The 27,473-nt window shown below is 53.8% G+C and overlaps 9 protein-coding genes across 9 annotated transcripts; 5 read left to right on the plus strand and 4 right to left on the minus strand.

Annotated features, from left to right (window-relative positions):
• Positions 1-366: 366 nt before the first annotated feature.
• Positions 367-1,009, minus strand: A1O7_04476 (uncharacterized protein; the record flags this gene model as incomplete). Its single annotated transcript, XM_007758487.1, has 3 exons — positions 367-649; positions 698-782; positions 838-1,009. The coding sequence occupies 3 exons, from the start codon at positions 1,007-1,009 to the stop codon at positions 367-369; spliced, it is 540 nt and encodes a 179-aa protein (XP_007756677.1).
• A 459-nt stretch (positions 1,010-1,468) lies between these two features.
• A1O7_04477 (exonuclease 1) lies at positions 1,469-3,810 on the plus strand (the record flags this gene model as incomplete). Its single annotated transcript, XM_007758488.1, has 2 exons — positions 1,469-1,481; positions 1,535-3,810. 2 exons carry the CDS (start codon positions 1,469-1,471, stop codon positions 3,808-3,810), a joined length of 2,289 nt encoding a protein of 762 aa, XP_007756678.1.
• Positions 3,811-4,701: 891 nt separating this feature from the next.
• On the plus strand, positions 4,702-5,567 carry A1O7_04478 (uncharacterized protein; the record flags this gene model as incomplete). The annotated part of the gene is made up of 2 exons (XM_007758489.1): positions 4,702-4,801; positions 4,861-5,567. 2 exons carry the CDS (start codon positions 4,702-4,704, stop codon positions 5,565-5,567), a joined length of 807 nt encoding a protein of 268 aa, XP_007756679.1.
• Positions 5,568-6,533: 966 nt separating this feature from the next.
• On the minus strand, positions 6,534-9,936 carry A1O7_04479 (uncharacterized protein; the record flags this gene model as incomplete). Its single annotated transcript, XM_007758490.1, has 3 exons — positions 6,534-7,903; positions 7,965-8,717; positions 8,772-9,936. 3 exons carry the CDS (start codon positions 9,934-9,936, stop codon positions 6,534-6,536), a joined length of 3,288 nt encoding a protein of 1,095 aa, XP_007756680.1.
• A 1,781-nt stretch (positions 9,937-11,717) lies between these two features.
• Positions 11,718-13,503, minus strand: A1O7_04480 (uncharacterized protein; the record flags this gene model as incomplete). The annotated part of the gene is made up of 6 exons (XM_007758491.1): positions 11,718-12,047; positions 12,115-12,468; positions 12,667-12,874; positions 12,928-13,145; positions 13,196-13,348; positions 13,396-13,503. The coding sequence occupies 6 exons, from the start codon at positions 13,501-13,503 to the stop codon at positions 11,718-11,720; spliced, it is 1,371 nt and encodes a 456-aa protein (XP_007756681.1).
• An 872-nt stretch (positions 13,504-14,375) lies between these two features.
• A1O7_04481 (uncharacterized protein) lies at positions 14,376-15,678 on the plus strand (the record flags this gene model as incomplete). Its single annotated transcript, XM_007758492.1, has 2 exons — positions 14,376-15,012; positions 15,065-15,678. The coding sequence occupies 2 exons, from the start codon at positions 14,376-14,378 to the stop codon at positions 15,676-15,678; spliced, it is 1,251 nt and encodes a 416-aa protein (XP_007756682.1).
• A 429-nt stretch (positions 15,679-16,107) lies between these two features.
• Positions 16,108-17,133, minus strand: A1O7_04482 (uncharacterized protein; the record flags this gene model as incomplete). The annotated part of the gene is made up of 1 exon (XM_007758493.1): positions 16,108-17,133. One exon carries the CDS (start codon positions 17,131-17,133, stop codon positions 16,108-16,110), a length of 1,026 nt encoding a protein of 341 aa, XP_007756683.1.
• Positions 17,134-17,870: 737 nt separating this feature from the next.
• A1O7_04483 (uncharacterized protein) lies at positions 17,871-22,473 on the plus strand (the record flags this gene model as incomplete). Its single annotated transcript, XM_007758494.1, has 3 exons — positions 17,871-18,374; positions 18,587-22,204; positions 22,252-22,473. 3 exons carry the CDS (start codon positions 17,871-17,873, stop codon positions 22,471-22,473), a joined length of 4,344 nt encoding a protein of 1,447 aa, XP_007756684.1.
• Positions 22,474-24,840: 2,367 nt separating this feature from the next.
• A1O7_04484 (uncharacterized protein) lies at positions 24,841-27,220 on the plus strand (the record flags this gene model as incomplete). The annotated part of the gene is made up of 2 exons (XM_007758495.1): positions 24,841-26,025; positions 26,075-27,220. The coding sequence occupies 2 exons, from the start codon at positions 24,841-24,843 to the stop codon at positions 27,218-27,220; spliced, it is 2,331 nt and encodes a 776-aa protein (XP_007756685.1).
• Positions 27,221-27,473: the final 253 nt, after the last annotated feature.

Here is a 27,473-nt window from a genome sequence, read left to right on the forward strand (position 1 = left end):
TTTTCCTCCTTTGGGCCCTCTATCGTGTCCACCGCACCTTGGCCTTCAGCAAAGCGACAAGGATATCCTAGCATTATTAGATGCCTCGTGACTACTCGTCCCGGCTTCTGTTCGGACACGACTTATTGTGTCTCTTGGCTCCCTGTACCCATATGCTCACGTCATGAGATACGTACTCATACATCGTCTGGCCGCAACTGAACGAGGTAGGGTGGTAAATGCCCACCGAGCTGGAGGTGTCGCCATAAATGGGCCCACGGAAAGGCTCGTAGAGACGCGAATGATTGTCATAGCTCTCATGTCGAGAAAGAGTCCCATCCACGGAGATGGTGTAGTGAATACGAACATTCGTGAGGCCCTTTGATTTCAGGAGTTGGCCTTTGGCGGAAAGTTCGACGGCTTTATACCACCCGCCTTGACGACACGAACGAAGTCGAGCGTGTTCAGTCCGCCCCATTCTCCCGCCCATCTTTCAACTTTCGACCGGCTCTCCTGATTTCGAAGCTCGGGAATCCAGAAACCAGCACGAAACTCACGTTCTTCAGCTTCCTTGCGCTGTGAAATTCGCTCTTCGGCTTTTGTGGGCGGTCGCCCTGGCCTTCGTTCTGCTTTGGCTTCAGCCAACTCGTCACCTTCCCGATCAATGAAACTGGAGTGATTGTGAGATACAGTCCCGAGAACGAGTCACTCCACATACCTTTGGGTCAAAACGTGCATCTCGTCGTCTGACAGCGGACCCGAGGACCCTTCTAGTGCTGTTTTGAACCATGCCACTCTCTCCACTACCGGAGCGAGATGTCAATAGCGATACATCCAACTCACCACCATGGCACCTACCATAGACATGATTTGCTCTCACGGCTGCGTCCATGAGCCGAGCCAACTTTTCCTCTCTTGCACCAGCACGGCGTAGCCGCCTTGCATCTCGACTGTTCTCATGCAGAGCGTCGGGTTTACCACCCCGTTTCTTGGAGATTTGTTTTTGGACTTTGTTTAATGCTCGTGCCATGTTGGTGGTTGCATGCTTGGTTTCTAGTTTGACAGCCAGGCACGGTTCATCGTCCTGTGACCGAAAAAAAGCTGCACGTCCGGCTCCTCGGGTGAAAGCGTGGCTCGGCGCCACAGTGGCTTAGTGGCTGGTGAGCAAAATGCAGGCACGCAGGCGCCAGTACACAGTACACAGTACACAGTAACGGGCTGAGTGGATCCCCCGCAACGCGTCGCGCATTCAGTGGGCGCTTGCTGCAGGTCAGCTCAGATATGCTTCGCATTGCACTCGCCAACCGAAGTACTGACACCACCATTACATTTCGCATACACACAATCGATGGCTCCGCGTCTTTCATTCGCGCCTATACCGTCACTCGCTATCGCCGTGCTTGGATCTCGTCTTCGGCCTTCCACATTACCCTGCATAAGTTGGTCGCATACCGTAAACAGGCGGTGAGAGTCAGCGGCAAAGGCCGCCATGGGCATCAAAGGTGTGTATCTGGACATTCGTCTGTGCCCTTCGGATTGATATTGACACGCTCAGGCTTGTTGCCTTTGCTGAAATCGATTCACAAACATTCTACCCTCAAGAAGTTCTCTGGACAGACCATTGGAGTCGATGCCTATGGATGGCTGCACCGTGGCGTGGTGGGCTGTGCTTTCGCGCTTGCCCTGGACAAACCCACCACGATTCACATCGATTTCGTACTAAGCCGAGTCCGCATGCTCATCGACTTTGGTGTTAGCCCATACCTGGTTTTCGATGGAGACAATCTACCCAGCAAAGCCGGAACGAACGCTGCGAGGCGGAAAAAGAGAGAAGAGAGCAGAGCGCTAGGCCTAGAATTGCACAAGGCTGGGAAGACCACTCAAGCCCAGCAAGAACTACAGAAAGCCATCGACGTGACACCACTTATGGCCCGACAGCTCATCGAGGAACTGAAGAAGCTTAATGTCCAGTACATTGTAGCACCGTACGAAGCCGACGCTCAGTTGGTGTACTTGGAGCGGAAGGGCATAATCGATGGCATTCTGGCCGAGGACTCCGACATGCTTGTATTCGGTGCAACGCGGCTTCTGACCAAGCTAAACCAATACGGAGAACTGGTTGAGATCGAGCGGGCCGACTTTGCCATGTGCAAGGAGATTAGTCTTGCCGGCTGGACCGATACGATGTTCCGACGGATGGCGATCCTCAGTGGTTGCGACTATCTACCTAACATTGGCAAACTCGGGCTGAAGACCGCCCATGGCCTTGTCCGCAAGTATAACGACGTGGAGAAAATCTTGCGCATTGTTCAACTGGAAGGCAAGATGATCGTACCAACTGGCTACCTGGAAGATTATCGCAACGCGGAACTGACCTTTTTACACCATCGTGTCTTCTGCCCTACCACACAAAAGGTGGTACATCTGAATGAGCTTGCACCAGGAATGTCCGATACGAACATGCCATTTCTGGGGCCGCACATCGATCCTGAAACGGCACTCGGCGTCGCCTGCGGTGACCTCGACCCGTTCTCGAAGAGACCCTTGCAGGTCAACAAATCGCTTGTGCGTCCAGCTCTGGGAGACCGGAGAAGGCAGAGTTATGGCCATGCGACAGACCTGAAGTCGAAGAAATCGATAGAGACATTTTTCCAGCCATGTCGCCAGCCTCTGGCGGAGCTGGACCCCAATAGCTTGACACCTTCCCCTTCACAGCAGCGGTTACTCGAACGCAACCGAAATGCTTCGTGGGAGCCAAGATTGGTCAACTCGGCCCCTGCTTTGCGACGTAGTACAACAATCGTGGTTCCGCCTTCGGTCCCTGCCGACCGCGCCAGTTTCTTGGCTCGAGCTGCGACAATGTCGACATATCAGCCACCGAAACGACAGCGTTTGTGTTCAGACTCGGCCGATCCTTCGCCTACCAAAGAGATGAAGCAAAGCCCGTTTTTCCCAGTCAAGGGCGCAGATGCAAGCCCCTTGGCACAAAAGATGCCTAAGACCAGAAGAAGCCAGAAATCGAAATTTGAGGTCTTTGCAGATGATAACAGGGGAATGCTGCTTGGATCTGAGGTCCAGCAGGCTGCCAGTCCCGACCATAACGTGCCACGCAAGGCTTCCGCGAAAGTCAAACTGCCACTACCGCTTCAAGAACATGATTCCCAGGCGTCAGTGCCACAATCATCTCCAATTGCCAAATCGCCAAAGCAGCCACTGTCATCACCTTCGGCGAGCATGAGCCCTTCACACAACAGCGCCACTGTGAAAGAGATCGACCAAGACGACGATCCCGATGGATTTGGGGATCTTCTGGACTATCACATTCGAAAGCAAAATGAAGCGTTGACAAAGGCAAAGCTAAAAGGGTCGTTAATGGAAACTTTTGGGCTTCAAACGCAGCACCGGCGAGACCGCTCTCTACGGTCTCTGCAATCACTTCCCCCTATAGACCCAGGACAACAGACGTACGACCGCGCATGTGAGGAAGTACAAATAGGTGCGCTCAGGAGCATGCCCAAAGCTCGAGATGGTGACTCAGTCTGCGATAGGGAGCATCAATTCAATACATGGGACCGTTCACCACGGAAGGTTCGGCAGGCGGCGTTGGAGTCGCTCAATAGACGGACTGCAGCACCACCAGCACCACACCTACGAAATGGAGTCATTGGCGACCGGCAGCCGAGTACCCAAGCAGAGGGCCACACCTCAGCACCAGGTACTGTGCGTGGTAGTGAGGATGCTTTGGTGCCCAACAGCGAGGATGAGAGCTCAGTGGTGGGCTCGCCTCAACCCAAGTTTGACCTCAGTGTGTTTTCATTTGTATCGGCGTGATTGATTGGGTTCCTAGAGTTAGCGGCGTTCTGCATGGTGTTTGATTGTTCTTTAGCGGAGCATTGTCTTACGATGTGGAAGGTTTGGATTGGTTGTCTAGAGACTCGTCTGAGGCGTTGGGCGAGCGTGACGAGATACAGTAGTGATGACCATTGGCTAGGAGTAATCAGCTGTAATGCCTCATGAGAACTGAAGTGATAACGCCGGCTGTTGGACACTTATAGGCGCGTGGGAACAACTTGCACAAAGCGAACAAGCACAATCAACCACGAGCTCGTCCTTGACAGCGTGACACTCGGCACAGGAAGATGGACAGCGGCTAGCCCTGACGTCATTGTTTGGCTCTAACTTGATTTGGGATTCGTGCAGCCTTCCTCGCCCAGCCTTGCGGAACTCCCTCCACCGCAGTTTTCCTGCCACCAGATTAATTTGTAACGATTCATTCACTCATCAGCCCAGCCTCATGGATTCCAACATGGCAGATCCGTGAAACCCAATCATAGCCGCAACAATCCCAGTCTCGAGATATCTCCAAGGACTAAATCAAGCTACGCCTCTCTCCCCTTCTTCCTCTTCCCTCCTTTACATACAACCTACTCATCTGTCTGCCGGAAGAAAGACCCAGGCAGCTAACCATTCTATTCCTTCAGGACTCTTGACTTCCGCGAAATACTACGAGTTCCTTCGTACCGACATTTTTAATACCACACCCTCCCACTTCTCTACGCTCCGACCATCACCCCGAGTCTGCATTGACCACGTCTTGCACCGGCCCAAGTGCCAAAGCTCGTACTCGTGCTGAGTTTCAACCCGGAAAACCGTCCTCACGGACGGCAAGCACACCACTGAAACACATCTGGAGGGCATTGACCTTGACAAGACACCGACACCATGGCCCTACGATTCAAGACAGGATGGAGGAGATTTGTTCCCTTCATAGGATATCACCATGTTCTCATGATATTCATAGCCATCGCCATCATCCTATTATGTGAGTCGCATCATCCAGGCCTCCCAGCCGTCCCTCCAATACTGACTGACTCTATCTAGCACTTCTACTCGCAGGCTGCTCCTCAACCTCCCCTCTGATCCCGGACATCTACCTCATCTCCCTCTACTACCAACAATACCCACCCGTCTTCTCCAGCGTGCAAGTCGACCCCTCCGTCACCACCGCCATCGCAAACATCGTCGCAGGCGCAGACCTCAACGTCCGCGTCGGCTACTTCGGCATCTGCATCCGCGTCGACCGCGGCGCCTGGATGTGCAATCAAAACTCAACCGCACTGGCTGACTTGGTTTCTGTGGATCAAGACCCGCTCAATCTGATATGGGTGGCCAGCACGTTCAAGAACGCCATTGTGTTTCCCTACCTGCTCATCATCGCCGTGGTGCTGGCGTTCCTGACGTTTGTGCTTCTCGCGACATTCCCCGGCTGGCATACCAGCACCGGACCCGATGGATCGGAGCACGAAGTCCGACCATTCCCCTCACGAGCTGTCTCCCAGGTGGCGTTGGCAACGATATTCATCTCCTCGGTGTTTGTGCTTGTCAGCGTCATGTGGCAGCACACTGCGGCCGTGGCGGCGAGCACGGTCGCACAAGACCTAGGGAATGGGAGTGTCAAGTCCGGCGTTGGCACGGCGGCCATGGTGCTCGGGTGGTTTGGCTTTGGATTGCTCGTCGTCGTGACGTTGGGGCTGTTGGTCATGATATTGAGTATTCAATTACTAGACCGGTTGACTGATGAGGTATGATGTTTCCCGTTGAAAAGCCACAAAAGTTCAGGATGATGAAACTAACATCCAAGCAGGACTAAGAAAGATCTCATGTACAAAAGGAAAGCACGAAGCGGATGAAAGCGATGTTTTCATGTTTTAACGGCGAACCGAAAAGAATGCGAATCGACATCATTGATGCGAACGGAAAGGCTTAAGGCTGGACATATGTACAAGCCCTGCACGGCACGGCAGGCGGCGTTCCTGGACATAGACCTCCACACGGTTGACTCAGCGACACTGTTTTGCATTTTCACGGCGGGATGGGACCCGGACTGGAGACCGAAAAATTCAAAGACCATTCACATGAATTGGATGCGTGCATATGTGCATATCGGGTGACAGGGGTGCAAGCTACAAGTAGATTGGTGTCAAGATTGCCGTATTCCTGGCAAGGGACGGATGACTTGTGATGAGATGAGCTGAGATGAGCTGAGATGAGATGATATACCTGGTGCCAGCTGTTACTGCTAGTTGGAAAGCATAGAATGGGAATATGTAGGCTCCATACGGAGGAAGAAGCGTTCGCGAGGAGGATACGCCAGTACTTTACGGAGTGTGGACTACTGAACAGTGAATCGAATGCTTCGTGGTCAGGCCCACGAAAATCCCAATTTGCCATCATGTCCAGAGCCAGACTTTGAAAGCAGACACTACAGCCAAATCTAAGATATCTCAGGCGGGAGAGAGAGACAGAGAGCGCGGTCCCTACGTCGTACTCCTTGTACATAGGATGGCAGCACACGTCCCTGCGTGGATCCATAATTCGTACTTGGAACACACCATGCAGACAGACAGACATACACTGAGCATCGTGAGAGCCATGGGGCCATTAAGTCATAGGGTCATAGGGTCATAGTGCCACAGATAGGGATCATTGTTCGTCGACTACGGGTCTACTCGCAACAATCCTGACAATAGACCCTGTACTCCGTGTCCCCACCGTCAATCCCATGCCCTTGCCTTCGCGTACAAGTTCTGCAGGGAGACGGGAAACCCGCTGATCGGCAGCGGAGCCGCCGAGTCCCTAAACCGCACAGCTACGAGCAGGGACTTTGTCTCTGAAGGCTCGGTGAAGTGGACGGGGACGCGAAACGCGCAGCCTGCGTCTAGGACTTGCTGCTTGATGGTCGTGAACGCGGGGACCTCAGTCCAAGGCTCGTGCTGCATGGACGGCGAGATCGAAATGCCTCTCGACGAGGCGGAGAGCTTTGTCCAGGAGAGCCCCGTCACTTGATTGAGAAGGCGGCTCAACTCGCCGCTGCCGTGGCGGAGTCGCGTTCGTATAGTGCCTTGGATCTCGGTGGGGACGATTTCGTCCTGGGCTCCCGGTGCTATGGGTGTAGGGGTCGTGGGACTCAAAGGTGCTTCTGCGTCCGGCTCGAAGTAGAACAGACTCGCCAGCAGAGCGGTCGTAACGTGGCCGATTCGAGCCCTCCAGTCTGGCTCTTCCATCTGACGCTGCACCATTGCCTCCAGGTCATCCATCTTCTGCCATTGGTAGAGAGCGACCTTTTGGAGATCCTCGTCGATAGGGGGATTGAGTCGGTGGAGGCGATCCCGGATGCCATCGGTGGCGCCGCTCGACCAGAAATTCTCCCACTGATTCTCACAGTCTAACTGCTCGTGGAAAGTCTTGCAAATCTCTGCGAAACCTCCAATGCGGATCGCCTTCGGGATTTTGACTTCGGACTCCTGAATACCCGTTCCTAACGAGAGCAGAACGTCGAGCGATGGTGTGTTCTCTGGCCAGATCTTCTTGACCTCCTCAACGGCGCCCGGGGCCGGACAGTTCATATACAGGGCCCCATCAAAGTACACATTGCCGGTTTCGGTCTTCTTGAAAGGAGGCAGGTAGAATGGAGCGGCTGATGTTGCGAGCCCAGCCTCCCAGATTTTCATGCCCCTACCTTCGTCGTCTTCGCGGTCAAAGTCATTACCGGAGCCCAGCGTGGCTCTGTTGTAACTGGTGATTAGATGGGCCCTTTTGCCGAACTCTTTCGTCGTCACCACCGCAACTCTCGTCGAGCATTGATGATGTCGAGTACGCGCGGAACTGAACAAGCTGGTGTGCTCGCCGAAAAACCGCTCGAGTCCGGCCTGCAAGGGGCTCGAATCAAATTGTGCTTGATATAGGCGGAAAGACATGACCACACTCGTCACAAAGTGACCGAGGCCCAGCCTCTCCAGCAGTCTGCCAGACCGACGATGGAGAAATGTGGCTGAAGCAAAAGACTTGAAAGCCTTTGTGAGCACGCTGGTCCGCGTGTCGGCATCTTTGTCGCCCATCGAGATAGCTAGGCCAACAATCCCTCCTGTACAGAATGTTAGATGGCCCAGTCTCAGAACCGGGGGCATCATTGCTTCAATACTCACCGGTACTTGTGCCCACCACTAGATCAAAATAGTCGCGAAAGGGGATTCCTAGGGCGAGCTTGTACTCGATCTCCTGGATAAGAGCAAGCTCAATGATACCGCGGATCCCGCCTCCGTCGAGAGTCAGGATTCGGACACCGGCGCAGCATGGCGGCTCTCTGATTAAGTGCGAGAAGTTTTCCCCCGTCCTTCTGCAGCAAAGAGAGCAAACCTCGAACATCCAAGCAGATTCGAAGGACTCGGATGGTTTTCCCAATTCGCGCACGCATCGAACACAGTAGCCATGCCCGCAATGCAGGACATTCTCTGGCACTGCCTGCAAGCACGCGAGGCAAGTGGTGTTGCTTGTCATGTCGAGCCAGTGTGACCAGTACTTCTGCATGACAGCTTCCCGAACGCGTTTGATCTTATCTGGATGAGGCCTCCGCATTGAACGTCGTCCACTCCGGTCTTCCGTCACCACAGTATTGTAATGATCCAGGAATTTGCCACGGATCAAACCCACCAGGTTCGGGTCTAACACTTGTCTGAGGACGAACGACCCATTGGCTTGCTTGTTGTTAGGCGAGAGATGCAGTTGTTGATGAGCTATCACAGGACCGTTGATGCAGGGTTCACAGCTCGCGAACTTAAAGCCGCACTGCTGGTACTTCGCCTCGAATTCCCTGATGGCAGAATGACATTGATCCGCCACCGAAACGTCGTTCTCGTCCTCTGGCGGCACGGAATCGAAGATGTGTTCAGGATCCGCCACTAGAGACAGAGGTCAGACAAGAGGAGGAACCGTGCAGTGAAGGGGTCTGTTACCTTGGTGGAGGTTTCTCATAGCCCAAACAACAAGATTTAGGGCTATGATATCAGGTATCATGGCTTTCGTTTCCCTAGAATGTATTGTATTCATGGCAAGCCGGAGGAAGTTGGCAATGTGGCCAAGGACCGAATGAGGCTTGGGCCTGCTTATCCTGACTACCTGGTTGAAGTTGAATGGTTTGTCGCTGGTTCGGAAATGCTCAAAGGCTGCAAAGAGCATTTGGGAGAAGGAAGCGACATCGTATGTCATCCAGACCTGCGACCGCATGCTTACCGCTCGTCGAGACGCCTCGTCAATCAGCGTCCGCAAACCCAGATACTGAGCGAAGGCCTTCTCGTCGCGGTATTCTTCGATATCATCGACGCGTGGGATGCAAAAGCAAAGCGTTCGATCGAACAAGACATCGTACAGATCTCGGTTGTCATAGATGTGTTTGCTATACTTGTCCTGCCGGCGGTTGTAATCGTTGACGAAGGTCTGCAGTATGCCAGATCTTCTCCATAGGTTGACTGTCTGCCGGTCTAAGTAGAGTCTTTCTAGTGACTCAGTATCGATGATCTGCTGACGCTGCCCAACGGCTCCGTTCCGGACGATGATAAGAGTCTTCCGGGAAGGGTAGTTGACAGAATGTAACACTGCCGTTGCCGCCCACTCGAGCGCGCTCGTGAGGAGGCTCGTGATGTTCTGGTCCTCGTTGGTTACAAAGACAACAACGTCGCTGATGGAGTAGAGGAATCTGGCATAGTATGACTCTGCTCTTCCCTGTCCGTCTTGGGTGGAAATATTTGCTGTCACGGGTTCTTTGTATAGGAGATTGGCCTCCAGAGCATCTTCTTCAGCGGGCGTAATGCCTTGGCCACTGGTTAGGCGTTCGGCATTCGTCTGAGCAGCGCCAGTAAAGAAGCCTTCACAATCCGCGAAGAGAGTATAGCCGGCTGGGCTGGACGGAGGTCCCCGCAAGGGTTTCTGGTCCTTGTAGAGATGAACGCCGAACGTGGTCGGATCTGCAAGATGGTCGACATGTCCTGATCTCGTCACAGGCAAAGGACCTTGAGAAGAGCTGACGTTGCTGAAGGCTGTCAAGCGGCTGTGATTTGACGCCACCACAGAGATGTCATCGGTTCCTACCTTCTGCGCATCGAGACTTCCCAACAGCAGCATCGCTCTTACCAATGTGCTCTTCCCCACGCCTGATTTTCCAATAAAGGATACAATTGTTGGGAAGGTGCTCGACGCGTCGGCGCTGTCACTGGCGGGAGAATCACATAACGGAGCGAACCGGTCATAGATATAGAGGTAAGGCTGGGAGTTGTGGTGACGGATATTGAACCATCGCGTGCTGGCGTTCTCCTCGTGTAGCTTCCGCAGCCGTCTCGGTTCGTCCTCTGATCGTATCACATCCTGGACGAAAAAGTGCTGCGTAGACACGCCCAACGCAACGTGTAACAATGCGTCGCTATGGCTCCGAGGGAGGTGGTTATTCCAGCAAGTCCCATGCCGCTGGCAGTCCTTGGTATTACAGGCTTCAGTGTGGCAATAGAGGGAGTAGTAATCCTGACACTGCTTGCTCTTCGAGCACCGAGCAGCCCATCTCCAAGGGATACTTCGAGTGCAGTGACATTTGCATACCGACAATTGGTCCTGAGCATGTCAGCCTTGCAACCAAAAGCATCATCAATGATCGAAAGGTCTCACCATTATGGTCATTCACCAGCAAGGAGATGAAGCGCCTTCCGGCTTGGCTTACAAGCAGTTGTTCCTCACGAATGCCGTGTTTCTGGCATATGCCGCCCAACGTATATCTCGGAGGCTCTCCTCAGTCGGAGAGCAACAGGAACGATATCGTGATGAAAACGCCGTGTCCTTAGCAGACCGTCCATTGTTCATCGGGCGCTTTGAAGACGCTACCTCACGCTATGTGCCTGGCACACTGTTCCATGGCTGCGCTCCTGCCCAGCGGTAACATTGCGAACCTCACTGGCGAATTGGGCCGGGCCGCGACCCAGCGAGGAAGGCGACACGGCTGCATAACGGCGGGTTGCGGCTCCGCCTAAAAGGCAGACATATCGTCTGGGCATTGATTGTGGGTGTATTCGATGCGGCTGATTGTGGCTAGCTGAAGCCAAGCTGATAGTATCCGCCGCCTTTCGTGTCCTCTCGATTATTGGTTTCAGGCTCCGTGGAGACGAACTTTCGTCCTCGTGCGGGATAACCCGGTACATCATCACGACCGCCCAACCCCTGCACGCGCGCACAAACCCGGCATGCGTCCAGTAGAAATCTGGCACTTTGGCACCAGAGGTTCAGAAGCATCGAACCTGTCTGCCTTCTCCTGTTGCCAATGGGGAATCATGGGCTTCGCGTAAACTTGCTATCCAGCTTCTCGCGTCAGGCAAAATCGCGATCAAGCCTTGTTTATCACGTTCGCCATCACATTCTAGTCCGAAGAGGGCTAGCGAAGACACTCTCCCTCCCTTCCGAATGCACCCCCTTTGTTTCTCCGTATTACTCCGTATTCCCGGTCTGTAGTCGTACCTCTCAAGTTGCATCTTTGAGGCTGAAGAAATACGAGGAAACGTCTCTTCACCGGTTATGCCGAGCGCCTGTGGTTAGAGACAAGACTAGCATCCCGACACCCATGTCCGGCCGCTGCTGGATATACAGCAATGTCTCAGCCAAGTGTTGGTGCACATTTCAGTCCGAAAGGCGAGCCTGCTGCGATCTCGCCATGGTCTAGATTTCCTTGTCCGCGTTTCGGCGTCGGAACTGAGGCAGTGCTTCGTAGTTATCCGGATAAGGGTCAGTGCCATCGCCAGTGTAACGGGAGGGCTTGACGCCGCAGCAAAGCTCCACAATCCTGACCAAGATCAGGATCGTGAAGGTCATGGTGAATGCGTAACAGAGGCACGCCGTTATATCCACGGCCTGATCGCTATGGAGGGTCAGCATATAATCGCCTGAGCACAGCGGGTGTCCTTACCGAAATCGAGCACCCATCGTTCGATCCACAAGTCGACTGTAACCATCGAGGCCAGTGGTTTCGTTGCTAGAATACCCGTTGTCAGCTCCTCATCTACTTCCAGGCGTGATCCGATCAGGGCATACTCTGCAAAGAAGGCCGTGAGTAACATCCCGGTAGCTCCACCACCTGCATGCACAGCGAAGACGAAGAGCCTGTCCTCTCGCAACAGAAACGTGCTGAAGATAATTCTCAGGATCTTGCACACAACGGCAGCGACAACGCCGAATACAGAAGCGTACTTCACAGGAACCTGCTGTTTGTCAGCCGGGCCTGGGTCAAGGAGAGGGAGACGGCGCGAGCTTTTAGGATATACTCACATATCCTGCGGCTGGTGTAATGGCCACCAACCCAGCAATCACGCCGTCACAAAACTCTTGGATGGATGGTGTGTGGAACAACTGGTCAGGGTCTTCGGCGATTCTGTCCAGACGGATTGCGCCCCATTGGAGAAGTAAGCCGATTGTACCTCCTGCACAGGCGGCTGTCTGAGTCGCCAGGCAGGCTGACACTGCACGTAAATTCGCACCAAGGGCTGAGCCCCCATTGAAGCCAAACCATCCTATCCAGAGCAGAGCAGTGCCGACGACCATGTGGTTGATACTGTAGGGCAATTGTGCTTGTTCCATTTCCAGGTCACTTTGTCGTGGTGGTGGTGCTGCGGAAGGTTGTTGCTGTGGGTTTGGCGCTCCTCCATGGAAACCTGGGTGCGTCTCCCCAGGCGCGGTTGTTAGTTCCACTTCGTTGCCATGAGGCAGAGGCGCGAAGGAGAGCCATCTCCAGATCCTCCACGTCTTGACGTCAAGCTTTGCCGTCCGATTTCCAAAGGTGACGGAAGCAGTCCAGTTTCGAGCTTCGACTTGTGCGAAGACGGCAAATGCAGCCACTGACGAGCCCGAACAGACGTGGACGGCAGTGCCACCGGCGAAATCCATGGCGCCTCTCAATTTTGACCACCCTTGTGGATGCCACGTCCATCTTGCTATCGGGCAGTAGACAAGAGTTACCCAGAGAGTAATGAAGAGGAGGAACCGGCCGACCCGCATCTTACCCGCTGCTCCACCAGCGACCAAGCTTGCGCTGGAAAAGAAGCATGAGTCCACGGACAGAAAGCCGAGTGAATGAATACTTACGTGAAACACGCAAACATGCCTTGGTAGAAGACGTATACCATTTCAGGAATCTTGCGTCCCCTCATGGAATTCGAATCGGGTCCTTGGATGCCCACGGGTCGAGCAGTAACGTCGAGATAAGCATTGGCCTTCATATCTCCGCCGTACCATGAAACTCCGCCGAAGGTGGTGCTGTATGTCGCTGGGGAAAAGGCCAGGCTGTAACCCCAGGTGTACCACTGATCGACTGTCAGTCATTTACTGTGTGCTTCTGCTTCTTTGTACTTACAATGCATCCCACAGCAGCCGTGGTGATCAGCGGTAGCCGCACCAGCGTGAGCGTTTTTTGCGGCCTTGATATGCCTGAGAAATGAAGACACAGACCGGCAATCATGAGAAAAACGAGTACAGACGAAGACATCATCCAGCCAATGTCTGCGCCCTTCAGATCAGTTAGAAGCAAAGATCAACCCTCTGGGTGGGCAGGACACTTTCCTCAAAGTAGAGCTCGGGACTGGATTTCAACTCTGCATAAGTGGCCGTTACGTTCATCTGAGGGGCGGCAGGCACAGGCCCGAAGGTGAAGACTTCGTCCATCGCCATCGTTCAATGCGTGGGCGAGCGTCCGGTTGTAATTGTCTGTAGTTGAGAACAGGTCGGACTCTAGAGGAGATGGTCAAATATGAAGCCATGGCGGATTCCTCCCGAAAGAATGCTGCCTTCCGCACGCCTTCTTGGAGACGATGCCCGCACCTCGCTCTGGGGTGCTTGGCTGGGGCTATTGCATGGACAGCATGCCGGATTGGGATAGCCCTGTCTCGCTTGGTCCGCATTGGTCGCGTGGCTTGCAGGGTTGCCAAAAGGCAGCTAAAGACCACCACTAATCCAACGGTCCTGCAACCCAGCCTGCGGATCCATGGCGTGGGACTCGGCGCGTGGAAACGTGAAAAGGCGAGCTCGTCCGCCGGAGCGATCGTACACCATGTCCCGCGAGCGCCAATTCGACCTCGAAGCCTCGAGCACTTTCAACGCCAAAGCCCGGTGGGTGAGACATTCAATTGCAAGAATACCGTAGCCCGATGACCTACTTTGCCACTGTCGGTTGCAAAGTCAATGTCGGTGACGTCGGCTTCGGGGCCTTTCGCGAATTCCACGCTCGTGTTATCGAAGAAGGCATTCACCAGAGGCGCGGAGGAGGCGGCTGACGCCTTGCAGCACAATCCTTGCATTTTATCCTGGTGCATGTCGCACCAATGACAAGCCGTGGCTCAAACCTGTAGATCAACGGTTGGAAACCTCGTCAATCCGCCTTCATCCCATGGGAATAGCTCACCACAGCAACTCGCAGACCTGTGAGGCCACCAACACCACTAATCGGTCTATCACATTGCCTCTATTGCTCATATCAGTACTAGAATGACCCTAAGACATTGTTGATCTCCTTGATATCGTCGACAGATATAACCAAGATGAACCTTCAAAATGGTGTCGCACACCTTGCCCAAGAACCTCAACTGTACACGTTCGGGGATGAACCATGGACCCAGGGAGTAGCTCATTCATTTGAGGTTGGACTTGCCGCCTCTGACGGCAACGAACCTTCCGAGGTGACCAGATGCATCGCAGCCATCCGACTTGTTCAGTCAGACCAGGAGAGACTGGATAACTTCCGAGTGCATTCTCCAAGACTTTACCATCGGCTTCTCCACGAAGAAGCGGCTCAGTTGCTTCCCCGTCCAGAAACTGGCATGACTGCCGGGTCGCTGCGTTTCGTCATCCGATTCCTGAACGGGACGATTGACCTGCAAGGCAACAAAGAAAGACAGAGTTCTAAGTTTCTCATGTGGCTGGCACAAATTTGCATCACCCTGTGGAAGTACGACTGCAATAGACAGTTGTTTGTGGACCTGGAAGAACGCGTCCATGAATTCGTATGTAACGACATTTTTCAGCCCTCGGAAAATGACGCGGCGTATCTTGCGATCATCGCGTTCGTTCTTGGTGGACGTATGAACGACAAACTGCACGAGTATGTCGATGCTGTGGTGTGGCACTCGAGGGCCGACTTTGCGTCCGTGATATCACCCTTGCGGAGAGTGATCATCCGTAAGTTCTCATGGCTTGGTCACCGCCACTGACGCCGGCTGACTCCAACTAGGCGAGCGACAGGCACTGCTGGAAGTTATTTTCGGTCGGTTTTGCCAGATCCTGACCAGTCTGGCGTACAGCGACGATGTCCGAATGAGATCTCTAGGAGAGACACTGCATAAAGGCTTCCAAAATGCCACAAATCCGCAGATGGATTTTGGCAAGCCATACGCCCACTCGCGCCATATCGACTGCGCAAGATACCCGGAGATCCTCCAGACAAGGCTATTCGACGCCTTGGGTTCAGAGCGCACAAGGTTGATGGACAGAGCACCGAGTATTGCGTCGAACCACTCAGACACGAGCAGCAAGCCGATCAAGCAGGAGCTTACACGATTGGGGGGTGGGATTCCCGCGATCAAAGGCTTGACAAGGAAGGTCACCGGGATGAATCAAGAGTCTCCTCCGCCATCTAAAAGGCCCGCCGAACGCATAACCGCTATCATCGCGGAATCAGAGAAAATAATAGGCGATAGAAGGGAGAGGATAGAAGACGCAGTGAAGGAGTTGATAGAAGACAGGGATGACAGATATGATAGAGGTCTAGGGCGCCCTTCTGCTGAAGAGGGTCAGATGGAGATACAGGGACTGGTCCAACGGAAGGATCTTCCACATGAGTTATGAATCGTATGAGCGGGATGTCAAAAGAAAGAGAGAGATTCTGGCAACGGAAGGGGACATGGCGTGTTCCATGTAGATGTCGAGTTAAACTATTTGCAAAACGTAATGAATACCGCATGATGAGCCGGAAAGAAACACAAATCGTGGCTTTACCCTGCGAGCCTGAGTCCGAAAAGGCGCTTGTGCGGGTTTGTGCCCCGCCGTGCCATCGGTGCGTGGTGGTACGGCCCAGCAGTTGGTACGACCAACGCCGTCCCGCATCCTGCATGTCCCATACTCAGTACATGGTGCTTGTGCTTGGTCAAGGACGACGGCGTGATGGACAATTTGAGTGTAGGAGGCGCAACGAATGGGCGGGAGACGTGGTCAACCCGGTCAGATTGAATATACCTATGTCTCTACTCGTCGCACTAGCGCTCCAAAGGCTTGGACTCATTCACCGGCACTTCTCTCATCCTTCTTTGGTGCGACTGGCGCTGTGTCGAAGAACTTCTGGGTGAGAAGAGCCGCCGCCACACTAACGTTGAGGCTGTCAATATCTCCTACCTCGGGTCTCGCATTGGCGATACCGGCAACACCGTCCACCATCGTGCGCATGAATTCTCGAATCCCGGATTCTTCATTGCCAAGGACGAGCACGCAAGGGTGTTGTAACAACGCGCCTTCCGCCTTTAGAGGCTCCTGGAGTCCTTGGTGCATGTCCCGCCTCATTCGGATGTCAGCTGTCTCTGGCGCATCCGCCGCGAAGAATTTCCATCCATTTCTACGCGAGAGCTTGATGAATTCTCGCTCGTTCTTGACGTGAAGAACAGGCATATACTCGAACGCTCCGGCAGAAGCTTTCACACTATTCGTCGTGATTGGCGCAGTACCGTGCTCCAAGACGAGGACTGCATCAACGCCGAGATACCAAGCAGAGCGAACGATGGCGCCAAAGTTGCCGGTGTCGGTGATACAATCGAGCAGCAGCATGAAAGGATATCTGTGAGTAGGCCGAACGGATGGAAGCGTTGCTTTGTTACCCGACACGTCGAAGATGTTGTTGATAGCCTTCTCCTCCTCAGATGCCCATCCCACAGATACCGTGATCGCATCAGATGGTAGTTTGATGGGAGACAGTACCGTCACGGGTAGCTTCGGAACCGGAGAAGCCTCCAGAATCCAGCCGTTGTGCGGTCGTCCGTCAGATGCCTTTGAAAAAATCCCTTGCCAACGGGGTCCCGACACGGCTTCCACATGTACTCCAGACTCTTCGGCAAGGTTGCTTATCCTGTTGTGCAGCCGAACCTCCTCTGGCGACTGCTTTGGTTGCATGGCTCTGGCTCGCTTCGTGTCAATGCCGTAGCCAGGTGGCAGGAGCCTGTAGAGCTTGTAGAGCTGTCTCCGCCGAGCTGTAAGTGCTGCCAGAACCGAGAAGGTGCCATAGAGAAATTCTGACCCTGCTGTCGTGTAAGGCATGGATGTTGGTACTTCGCCCCGGTGGCGCTTCGGCGTTGTGCCTTGCGCATCTTGTTCTGTCTGTAAGGTTCTTGGCCCCTTTCGTGTCTTCCGCCCACTGCGTCGTTCATGGCCAGGAATTAATACGACTTTCTTCGCCTTTTCCTCGACGGCTGCTCCTACTGTGCTGGAACCCTCCTCGTCGGTGTGGCCGGAGACTTCTCTAGCTCCGGCATACTGGTCTTCGAGCCGACTCCTGCCGCGCTGCGCATGTCGGATACCTTTCTCGATAGCGCCGGTCAGGGATATGCAGCGTGCATGGTGAAGGGGAAAATTGGTTCTGATGGACGCAGCATGGCGGAGTAGAGGGTGAGAGAGCGACAGCATCCACGGGTAGCTCAAAACTTGGATCAACGATTCGCAGGAGGAGGAGGAGGAGGAGGAGGAGCTCTGCGGTGCGTAGGAAATGGGTGAGTTGCAGTTGAGGCGAAAATCAATTTGGAGTGACGCGGGACGCGTCTTCACTGCGCGATGCTTCCTCTAGCCTCCAGCTCGCTTTCGAGTCTGCCATCTCACTGCGGCCTCGGTCCTCCTCGTTTAACCACGGTCCAATGTACGGTAGAGGACCACATGTGTGCGTTCGCTCCCTTCAACTTACGTGAACTGAGTCGCCCAGTTGTAGGGGATCTTGACTCTACTCTTCCGCGTCGCGTTCACGGGCGCATCTTTTTCTTCCCCGCATGCTGCAACTCAACGTGATGAATGGGTTAGATCTGTCCGAATGGGTCGGAAAGCCACCTGACAACCCACGCAAGCCCGAAGAACACGGAGTTCCTGCCGAAGACGCTACCGAAGCAATCGTTCAAACCCCTGTCGATGGAAAAGGTGTCGCGGTCGAAGAATTTGAGGATGACACCTCGTTTGCTCCAGATGAGCAGGCAGAACCGTCACACTCAGATGAAAGTGACGGAGGAGATATTGTGCACGACTACAACATTACGAACACCAAACCACGAGGAGCACCTGTACTGAGCCCCGACACGTTCCCGAGTGACGAAGATGGAACCGAGGACGACTACGAAGAGGAACCTCCCTCACTTGGGTTGTTCCAAAAGAAGTTCTATGTCGATGTGCCCAGGTTGGCAGACGAAGTCAAAGAGACGTATGACTATCTGCCTGGACATTTCGCCGTCGAAAGTGTACTGTCTCAGCGAAAAGACAAGCGTTATGTCGTAAGGCTAGAGAGCGGCGAAAAAGATATCGTAAGTGCCCTCTCACTGTCGCCGTGGTTATATTTAAGGCCTGAACATATCCTCTGACTCCTCTCCCACATTCAAGACTGGCCCTTCTTCGTTTCCTTCACTCTCCTACCTCCGTTCTCTTCTATTGTCTCATCTCGGTATCTAGGCTTTCCCGGGTGCTCCTGTTCGATTGGGTCATCATCGATGAATCGCTGACGTTGCCTGCCGGTCAGGTCTCTGCCCGTAGGATACACGAGCTGGACAACGGTTATGACGCGCTGCGAGCGTTCGAGGACAGTCAGCCGCAAGCCAGACGACCATCCCAGAGGGATCCAGCCATGCTAGACTGGAGCACGGTTCCCTTAACAGATTCAGGAGAAGACTCGCCGCCCCGGCGACGACGAAAGAGCGCAGACGACAGCGATGCTGAACCTGGAGAATTCGAAGAAATCTCAGAGGCGGATGAAGAGGACGGTGTTTCAGAAGAAGATGCACACAATGGTCGCCGCTCTGCACGACTCAGCAAAATCAGGACGACAGCCTATCTCAAGCAAGAGCTTGATGACCTTCAGGACGTGACGCATGGCCGCCTAAGAAGGAGTGCGAGGGGCACCACAGGCAGATCAACCCGGCGACCGAAGAGAGCGTCGACGCGAGTATCGATACGCCCTCAGCGTAGGTCGAGAATGAGGAGGGACTCGTCTCCGGAGACAGATGTGGCGCCGCCAGCGCGCCGATCCGAGCGCACCCGGACGCAGCCGAAACGAAGTATGCGCGAGAGACAAGAGGATGAGATCTCAAGCTACGAGGACGAGAAAACAGCCCCAAAAGTCATCAGCACCAAAGAGCACTTCGTCAAACTACCTGACCACGATCCTTTCAGACGGAGGCATCGGCAGGAATGCGAGACTTGTTACTTCAAAGGAGACGACCCAGGGAAGGGACCTCTAGTCTTTTGTCAAGGCTGCACCAATTCCTATCATAAGAAATGTCTCGGCTTTCGGGGCACGAGAGACCACCTTGTCACGAAGGTCGGGGAGCAACTATTCGTTCTGCAATGCAGACGTTGCATCGGCCTTGCTCATGACAAGGAGCGTATGGCGCCACACCAGGGACGTTGCACCAGCTGTCGTGAATATGGTGAACTGTCGAAGCCATTAAGGGGTCGTCTTACCACTCGGCAGGAGCAGCTGCAAAGAGAGGAGAATGGGGGAACGGATCCGATCACAATTGTTGAGTCTAGGCTCATCAACAATCCATCGCTGGTCATGTTCCGTTGCTCACAGTGTTCTCGTGCATGGCATATGCATCATCTTCCCAGGCGTCAGACAGCCCATTCACTCGACGACGAAGATGAGGATATGTTGGATGAAGCGCACCTAGCGCAGAAACGGTTCGAGCATTACCATCGGTCTTGGGTGTGCAAAGACTGCATCGAAAATCAACACCAGATTGATGCACTTGTGGCGTGGCGCCCTGTCAACCTGGATTCTTATCACCCGGGAACTGTTCTCACGAAATTGCCTGAAGATGAGAAAGAATATCTAGTCAAGTGGCGTACACAGTCGTACTTTCGAACGACCTGGATGGCGGGAGACTGGGTCTGGGGCATTGCTCCAGGTAGTATGCGCCTGCCTTTCCTCAAGAAGCCAGAGAATCAACTTCCGAAGATGACCACAACGGACGCCATCCCCGAGGAGGTATTCCGTGTCGATATTGTCTTTGCAGTGCGCTATTCGAGTGTTGTTCGCAATAGTACCAAGGAAATCGACCTTGCCAGGGCCAAAGAAGTTGACTCGGCTTATGTCAAATACAAAGGTCTCGGCTATGAAGATGCTATCTGGGAGAAGCCCCCTCCTCCTACCGATATTTACCGATGGAACGACTTCAAAGCTGCATACGAAGATTATGTCATGAAGCTGCACATCGCGATTCCCACCCAGTCGACCTTGAGACGACATCTGGCCCATATCCGAACATTGGATTTCGAGAAGTCGATCATGAAAAGGCACCAGCCAGCGAGTATGGTCGGAGGCGAGCTGATGCGTTATCAATTGGAGGGTTTGAACTGGCTTCTCTTCCAATGGTTCCAGAATCAGAACGCCATTCTAGCCGATGAGATGGGTTTGGGCAAAACGATCCAGCTAGTCTCTTTTTTCGCTACATTGGTCCAAGACCACAAATGTTGGCCTTTCCTCGTGGTGGTGCCCAACTCAACCTGTCCCAATTGGCGGCGTGAGATCAAGAAGTGGGCACCTTCTCTCCGGGTTGTGACCTACTATGGCTCGGCTAGGGCGAGAAAGCTCACGCATGACTACGAATTGTTCCCAAAGGACAAGGAAGAAGATCAGAATACACCACCAAAGCGGAAAGACAGGGAGGTCAAGGATATCAAAGCTCATATTGTTGTCGCCTCATATGAGTCTATCGTCGAAGAAAAGACCAGAAAGAGCCTCATGAAGGTGCCGTGGCAAGGCCTTGTCGTGGACGAAGGACAGCGTCTCAAGAGCGACCGAACACAAATCTATGAAATTCTGTCCAAATTCCGCTTCCCGTTCAAGGCCCTCCTGACAGGTACACCCCTTCAAAACAACGCTCGAGAGCTTTTCAATCTTCTACAGTTCCTGGACAAAAGCATGAACGCAGCAGAGCTGGAGGCCAAATACGCCAATCTCACACAAGAAAACGTGCCTGAACTGCATAATATGCTTCGAGAGTTCTTCCTGCGACGCACGAAGGCTCAAGTACTCACTTTCCTGCCTCCGATGGCCCAGATTATCGTGCCAGTCACCATGTCAACACTTCAGAAAAAGGTCTACAAATCGATCTTGGCCAAGAACCCGGAACTGATGAAATCGATCTTCGCGCGCGACGGTACTGCGAGCCAGAAGGAGAAACACAATCTGAATAACATCTTGATGCAGCTGCGAAAGTGTTTATGCCACCCTTTCGTGTATAGCAGAGACATTGAGGAGCGAGGAGCTGAAGGCGCCGCTTCCTTCCGGAATCTGGTGGATGCCTCCTCTAAGCTGCAACTCCTGGCCATCATGCTACCTAGACTGCAAGAGCGAGGGCACCGTGTTCTCATTTTCAGTCAATTTCTTGACAATCTCGACATTGTTGAGGACTTCCTTGACGGGCTTGGAATGCAGCATCGCCGTATCGACGGGAGTATCTCTGCGGCCGAGAAACAAAAACGCATCGATGAGTTCAATGCTCCAGATTCGCCATATTTTGCGTTCCTGCTCTCAACGCGAGCGGGAGGAGTTGGCATCAATTTGGCCACTGCCGACACCGTCATCATTCTCGACCCGGATCTCAACCCGCACCAAGATATCCAGGCTCTTTCTCGAGCGCACCGTATTGGACAGAAGCACAAGGTGCTCGTTTTTCAACTGATGACGAGAGAAAGCGTGGAAGAAAAGATCATGCACAATGGTCGCAAAAAGATGGCACTCGACCACGTTCTTATCGAGCAGATGGACAGGGAGGAAGACGCTGGTCGAAATCTTGCGACGATCCTCCGTCATGGGGCGCAAGCACTTTTCGAAGATGATCCTGCGGTGCAAGATATTGTCTACGATGACGTTTCGATTGATCGGTTGCTTGACCGTTCCCAGATCGAAGACACCAAGATTGATACAGAGAAGTCGGCCGAGTCGCAATTCAGCTTTGCTCGAATCTGGGCGAATGACAAGTCTGCATTGCAAGAAGACCTGCCCGACCGCACGGCAAATAATACCCCTAACCCTGGAATCTGGGATAGAGTCCTGCGGGAACGTGAGCGAGTGTTTGCCGAAGAACAGGCGCGGAAAGCTCAAGCGTTCGGCAGGGGCAAGCGCAAGCGACAAGTGAGCAATCCTAGCTTAGTGAGTGTGTGTGTGGCTGACACGAACAGACTGTCGACTACCGTCTGGGCGACCGCGACGGCGAGAAAGCAGAGCCAGAGGCCGCTGACGCCGAAGTCGCGCCAGGTGACCCTGATTACCGAGCGCACGAGCAGTCCGACGACGACGTGGCCACAGAGACTGACGCGGCCACGGAGAGTGATTCAGAACCAATGGTCAAACGAAAGGTCCAAGGTAGGGAACTCAAATCCTGGCCTCGCAAGGCAGCATAGTCGCCGATACTGATATGTGGTGAAATGTATAGCGAGGCCCTTCAGACGCGTCAGAGTACCCCTTGGACCAGCGCCGCACTTTAACGGCGACGGGGCGTTTGAGTACGGTCCCATCCACCAAATGCCGCCGGTGCACCAATGTTCCGCTTGCAACGAACAACATCCCATGGGTTGGTGCCGACTAAAATTGGCAGGCGTTGAGCATTGTGGTCTATGTGGCATTGCTCACCTCGGCCACAGTCGCACATGCCCACATCTCAGCAACGAAACGCAAGTGGCGACCTTGCTACAGACCTTGAAAGAAAGCACCGAGAGCCGAGAGCTGATTGAACAAGCGACGAAATACCTGCGCGGGGTACGAGGAGATCTCGCCCAGCGCAAACGAGCCAAAGAACGTAGGGAGCTAGAGGCTCTTTATCATCAGCAGTCTTTGCAGATTCCTTCGAATACTCAGTGACCTGGATTTCTAGGTGTCGAGCCGTCGAAACGGTTGCATAAGATGCGAGTGCCAGGAGGCAGAGACGGGATGGTTTCGCTGGAAACACGGGAGACATCACAAGAGGTGGCAGCATTATGCTCGATCAACAGGAAGGTCTTATGTGCTTGAGCAGGCACATTGTATGTAGTACTCCTACTCCGTACACATGCATCTAATTCGCTAGATCTACCAATGGTCAGCAATGATCTCCTGTTGATGGGTTGCCGAAGCACGGGACCGGACAAAGACCCCTACATACTCCGTACCGCAAATCTAGACCGTCGCTTGGAAGACGCGCATGCCAGGGGACAGTTGCGATACCCTCAGACACAATCTCTTGGCCTCTCGCGTACTTAGGAGGGCAAGGCCTTTGATGAAACGCACTGTGAAGCAGATCTGAAGTCGGATGTTTCCAAAGTGCATCTCCGAGCAGGACAAAACAGGCATGACGTGGGAGGCTGGCCGTTGGCGGAACCCCGGAGCTGAGGGAATGCTCAATCTCGCAAAGCACGAGCACAGCCTCCATGTCGACACGGTCGTGAGATTGTGTTGTTGCTTGTTATCATCATTGTGATTAGTACCATCGAAATAAGCCTACTCGAATGAGTCCTCATAGCGACCATGAAGAAGGACGCGCAAGTGACAGCAAAACCCGTGGGCAGTGGAGAATGCTCGTTCAGCACCGACTTGTTTGTGGGGGAGCGAGTGAGTGATGCACACCGGGAACGCGGTATGCAGGAGACCTGCAGAATGATGTCGGGTCCAGCAGAGGCAAGCAGGTAAGACGCTTGCCTGTACTTCCCTACGGCGGACGGGTACTCCGTACTCGAGACCAGACTCGAAATCGCTCCGTGTCTATGTATCTCGGAGACCGTCGTAGGAAACATCCGTTGTAGCAATACCGCAGAGATCCGACTGTTTGCAACCACGACCGTCACACGTATCCTCCGTACCGGCAAGGCAGATTCCGAACATCAGCGACCTAAACGACAGCCTCGTGAAGCCGCGACAGATGTTTGGTTGATGTTGGAACAGCAGTAATTTCCTGTGTGGTCTGCTCAGCCACGCGGCCCGCGAGAGAGCGAAAACCCCATAGGCACAACAAGTTCAGGGGGCCAAGGGCTCTTTGTTGAAAGCGGGTTAGCGGCTGGGGGCACGCATCTGGAATGCTTTTGACCCCTAGCTCGGCCTTGCGCGTCCAGCTCCGTAGCCTATCGCTTGTGTTCCCCACTGATCCTGCCACCACCACTCACCACGCAACTGGCAGGCGGCTGGCCCCCCATCCAAGACAGCGCTACCCCCCCAAAGCCCGGTGCCCACAACGGTGGAATCCCACCACTGGAGACGCCGCTCCTCCTGCTCTTGGGCTCTTTCTTGGGCTGCAGACGTGAGAGGCTCGTCTTTCTTGATCTCGCGGCGTGTCAAATCTTGCATCTCTCCCTGTTCCAGCCTCCGTCACCACTTCCTTTAACCTCCTTCACCACAATTCACGCTCGCTATTCAAGTCCAACTCGACTACGACGCCGACTGCATTCACGATCTCAATTGTCTTTGACGGCCTCTTTGTCACTGCGATCCCACGACGACCGCGACGATCCTCGCTGCAGCACGGGTGTCCCTGAGTTTGCCGCTCGTTCCAAATCCCGCATTTTGCCCAACCTCCCCTCAGAATCAATGACACCATCGACAGTCCACCTCGAATAACTCACAACCGCCGACGAAGATCGTGCTGCTCAAAGTCTAATCTGAATACAATAATACGACTTTTCACAGTGTCTCATTGTTTACTCATTTGAAGGTGCTCGCCCTGGTTGGCGCCCTGAATTACATTCACCCCCTTGAACACCAACTCAGTCTAATCGCAGACGCCACCTGCGACTCTTCTCACCATGCGGCCACAGAGCTCATTGTCATGGCTCCTCGCCCTCTTCACCGCCCTCTCGCTCTCACCTTCCACCCTCGCCGAGAACATAATCGAGTCGAACTCGTTAAACTCGTGCAAGAGCGGCTCCAATTTTACAGCAACGCTGTTCAATGTCGCATACACCCCTAAAAATAGCAGCATCGGTCTCAACATCAATGGCGTCTCCTCCATCGTGGGAAATGTCACGGCGCAACTGGAGGTAATTGCCTATGGATTCACCATTGTCAATGAGACACTCGACCCCTGTTCGATGGGTCTTGCAGGATTCTGTCCCATGCAGACGGGTCAAATCAATATCGAGACCAATATCGATGTGCCCAGCGATGTCTCCAAGCAAGTCCCAGGTATCGCGTATACTGTACCCGATCTGGACGGTGTGGTTCGAGTCTACGTCACCTCTCTCGATACGGGCGAAGTGATTGCTTGCATGGAGGCCGATCTTTCCAACACGAAAAGTGTCTACCAAAATGCCGTGGGCTGGGCTACTGCCATTATTGCTGGCTTGGGTCTCGTTGCGGCTGGTGTCACTTCCGGCCTCGGCCATCCCAATACTGCTGCCCATGTTGCGGCAAATGCTGTCTCATTGTTCGGCTTCTTCCAAGCTCAGGCTATAATTGGAATGACCTCGGTGACGATGCCACCTATTGTGCAGTCATGGACCCAAAACTTCCAGTGGAGCATGGGTATCATACGTGTTGGATTTCTGCAATCCATCGCGACATGGTACCAACGAGCAACAGGGGGTACACCAACTACCTACCTTTCTACCCTCAGCACATTCTCTGTCCAAGTCCAGAAGCGCGCCGTCAAGCGCTCCCTCGACACCATGGTGGCGTTTGCAACACAAAATCTTCGTTATCTCGCGAAGCGTCAGAGCTCGAGCGCGGGAACCGCAACTTCCACAGCCGACAACGTCAAGGTGGTTCGCGGAATCGATAGAGTCGGTTTTAGAGCTGGGATTGAGCAAACCAACATCTTCATGACCGGTTTGATCTTCTTCGTCTTTATCCTCTTCATGGTTGCCGTCCTGGTCGCTCTCACCAAGGCCATCCTGGATGGCTGTGCCAAGGCCGGCTGGATGAGGTCGGAGAGATTCTTGGAGTTCCGCAATGGCTGGAAGATTGTCATCAAGGGCGTTTTGTTCCGATTGGTAAGTCTAATTGATCCTGTGGCAGGCGCCCAGTTGCTGACAGGTACAGGTCGCGCTCGGCTTTGTGCAAATGTCCATCCTCTGCCTATGGGAATTGGTCGAGCGGGACTCCGCCGCCGAGGTTGTTTTGGCCCTGGTCGTCTTCATCTCCATGGCTGCCGCTTTGGGATGGGCCTCCTTCAAGGTCATCCAACTGGCAAAGAAGTCGGTCGCCATGCACAAAAACCCGGCCTACATTCTCTATTCCGACCCTGAATGCCTCAACAAGTGGGGTTTCCTTTACATCCAGTATCGCGCGACTGCCTACTACTTCATTGTGCCTCTCTTGGCGTACATCCTGGTCAAAGCTATCTTTATTGCCTTTGCGCAGAAATCGCCAGTCGCTCAAGCTGTGGGGCTCCTCATCGTCGAAGCCGTTGCATTGATCGGCACGAGCGTGGTGCGACCCTACATGGACAAGAAGACCAATATCTTCAACATCTCGATCGCCTCGGTCAACTTCCTGAACGCCATATTCCTCCTGGTCTTTTCAGATGCTTTTGGTCAGCCGGAGATGGTCTCGGGGGTCATGGGCGTTATCTTCGCCTTCTACAACGTCGTTTTTGCGGCGGTTCTTCTGCTCTTGGTGCTTATTGCCTCCATTTATGCAATTGCATCGAAGAATCCGGAAGTCAGATATCAGCCGATGCGCGACGACCGAGGTAGTTTCATCAAGTCCCAGGCCGCGCTCACCACCGAGTTAGATGCTCTGGGCGCAACTGCGAGACAAGATGGACAGGCGGGGTATGTCAAAGATAAAGGCTATGATGACGATGCTTCCTTTACAAGCGAGTCCCTCAAGCATCAATCTGAGATCTCCCAGCAACCAATGACGCAAGCTCAACCCTACCCTCCTCAAGACTACAACACACCAATGTATCCCAGCGATCAGCCGGGCCGCCGCGGTCCACCACAATCACATGAGCAACGACAGATGTACAATCAAGGATACAACAACAGCGGCGACTACGGCTACGGCGGTAGACCAAACACGGGTCATAGCCAGCAAACGTATGACCGAAGCATGAGCAGTCTAGCCAGCGGTGGCCACCAAGCGCAGCCTCCTCGATCCGCACCGGGCGGCTATCCTCCACAACAATCTTTCAGACAGCAAAACAACGCAAGCCCATGGCAACGGGGCGCAGGTTATGATTAACTACGCTCGGGCCACGATGGAACCCCCGCAGAGGATCAGAACCAGCGACAGAATTACCAGCCATTCCACCCCACCGCCGTGCCCGGCCAGGACAGAAGAGGTCGAATGAACGGCGAGATGCGAGACTTGAGTGGATACTGGGATCGAGAATGGTGGCGAGACGAGTATGCAACTAGAGGTTGAAAGCAATTTCGAGCTGGGAGAGACGGGCCTCTGTATAGCTGATATGGGCATACATGCAGCATGGCTGGCG

This window comes from Cladophialophora yegresii (genome assembly GCF_000585515.1).
Source record: "Cladophialophora yegresii CBS 114405 chromosome Unknown aczIN-supercont1.3, whole genome shotgun sequence".
Lineage (NCBI taxonomy): Eukaryota > Fungi > Ascomycota > Eurotiomycetes > Chaetothyriales > Herpotrichiellaceae > Cladophialophora > Cladophialophora yegresii.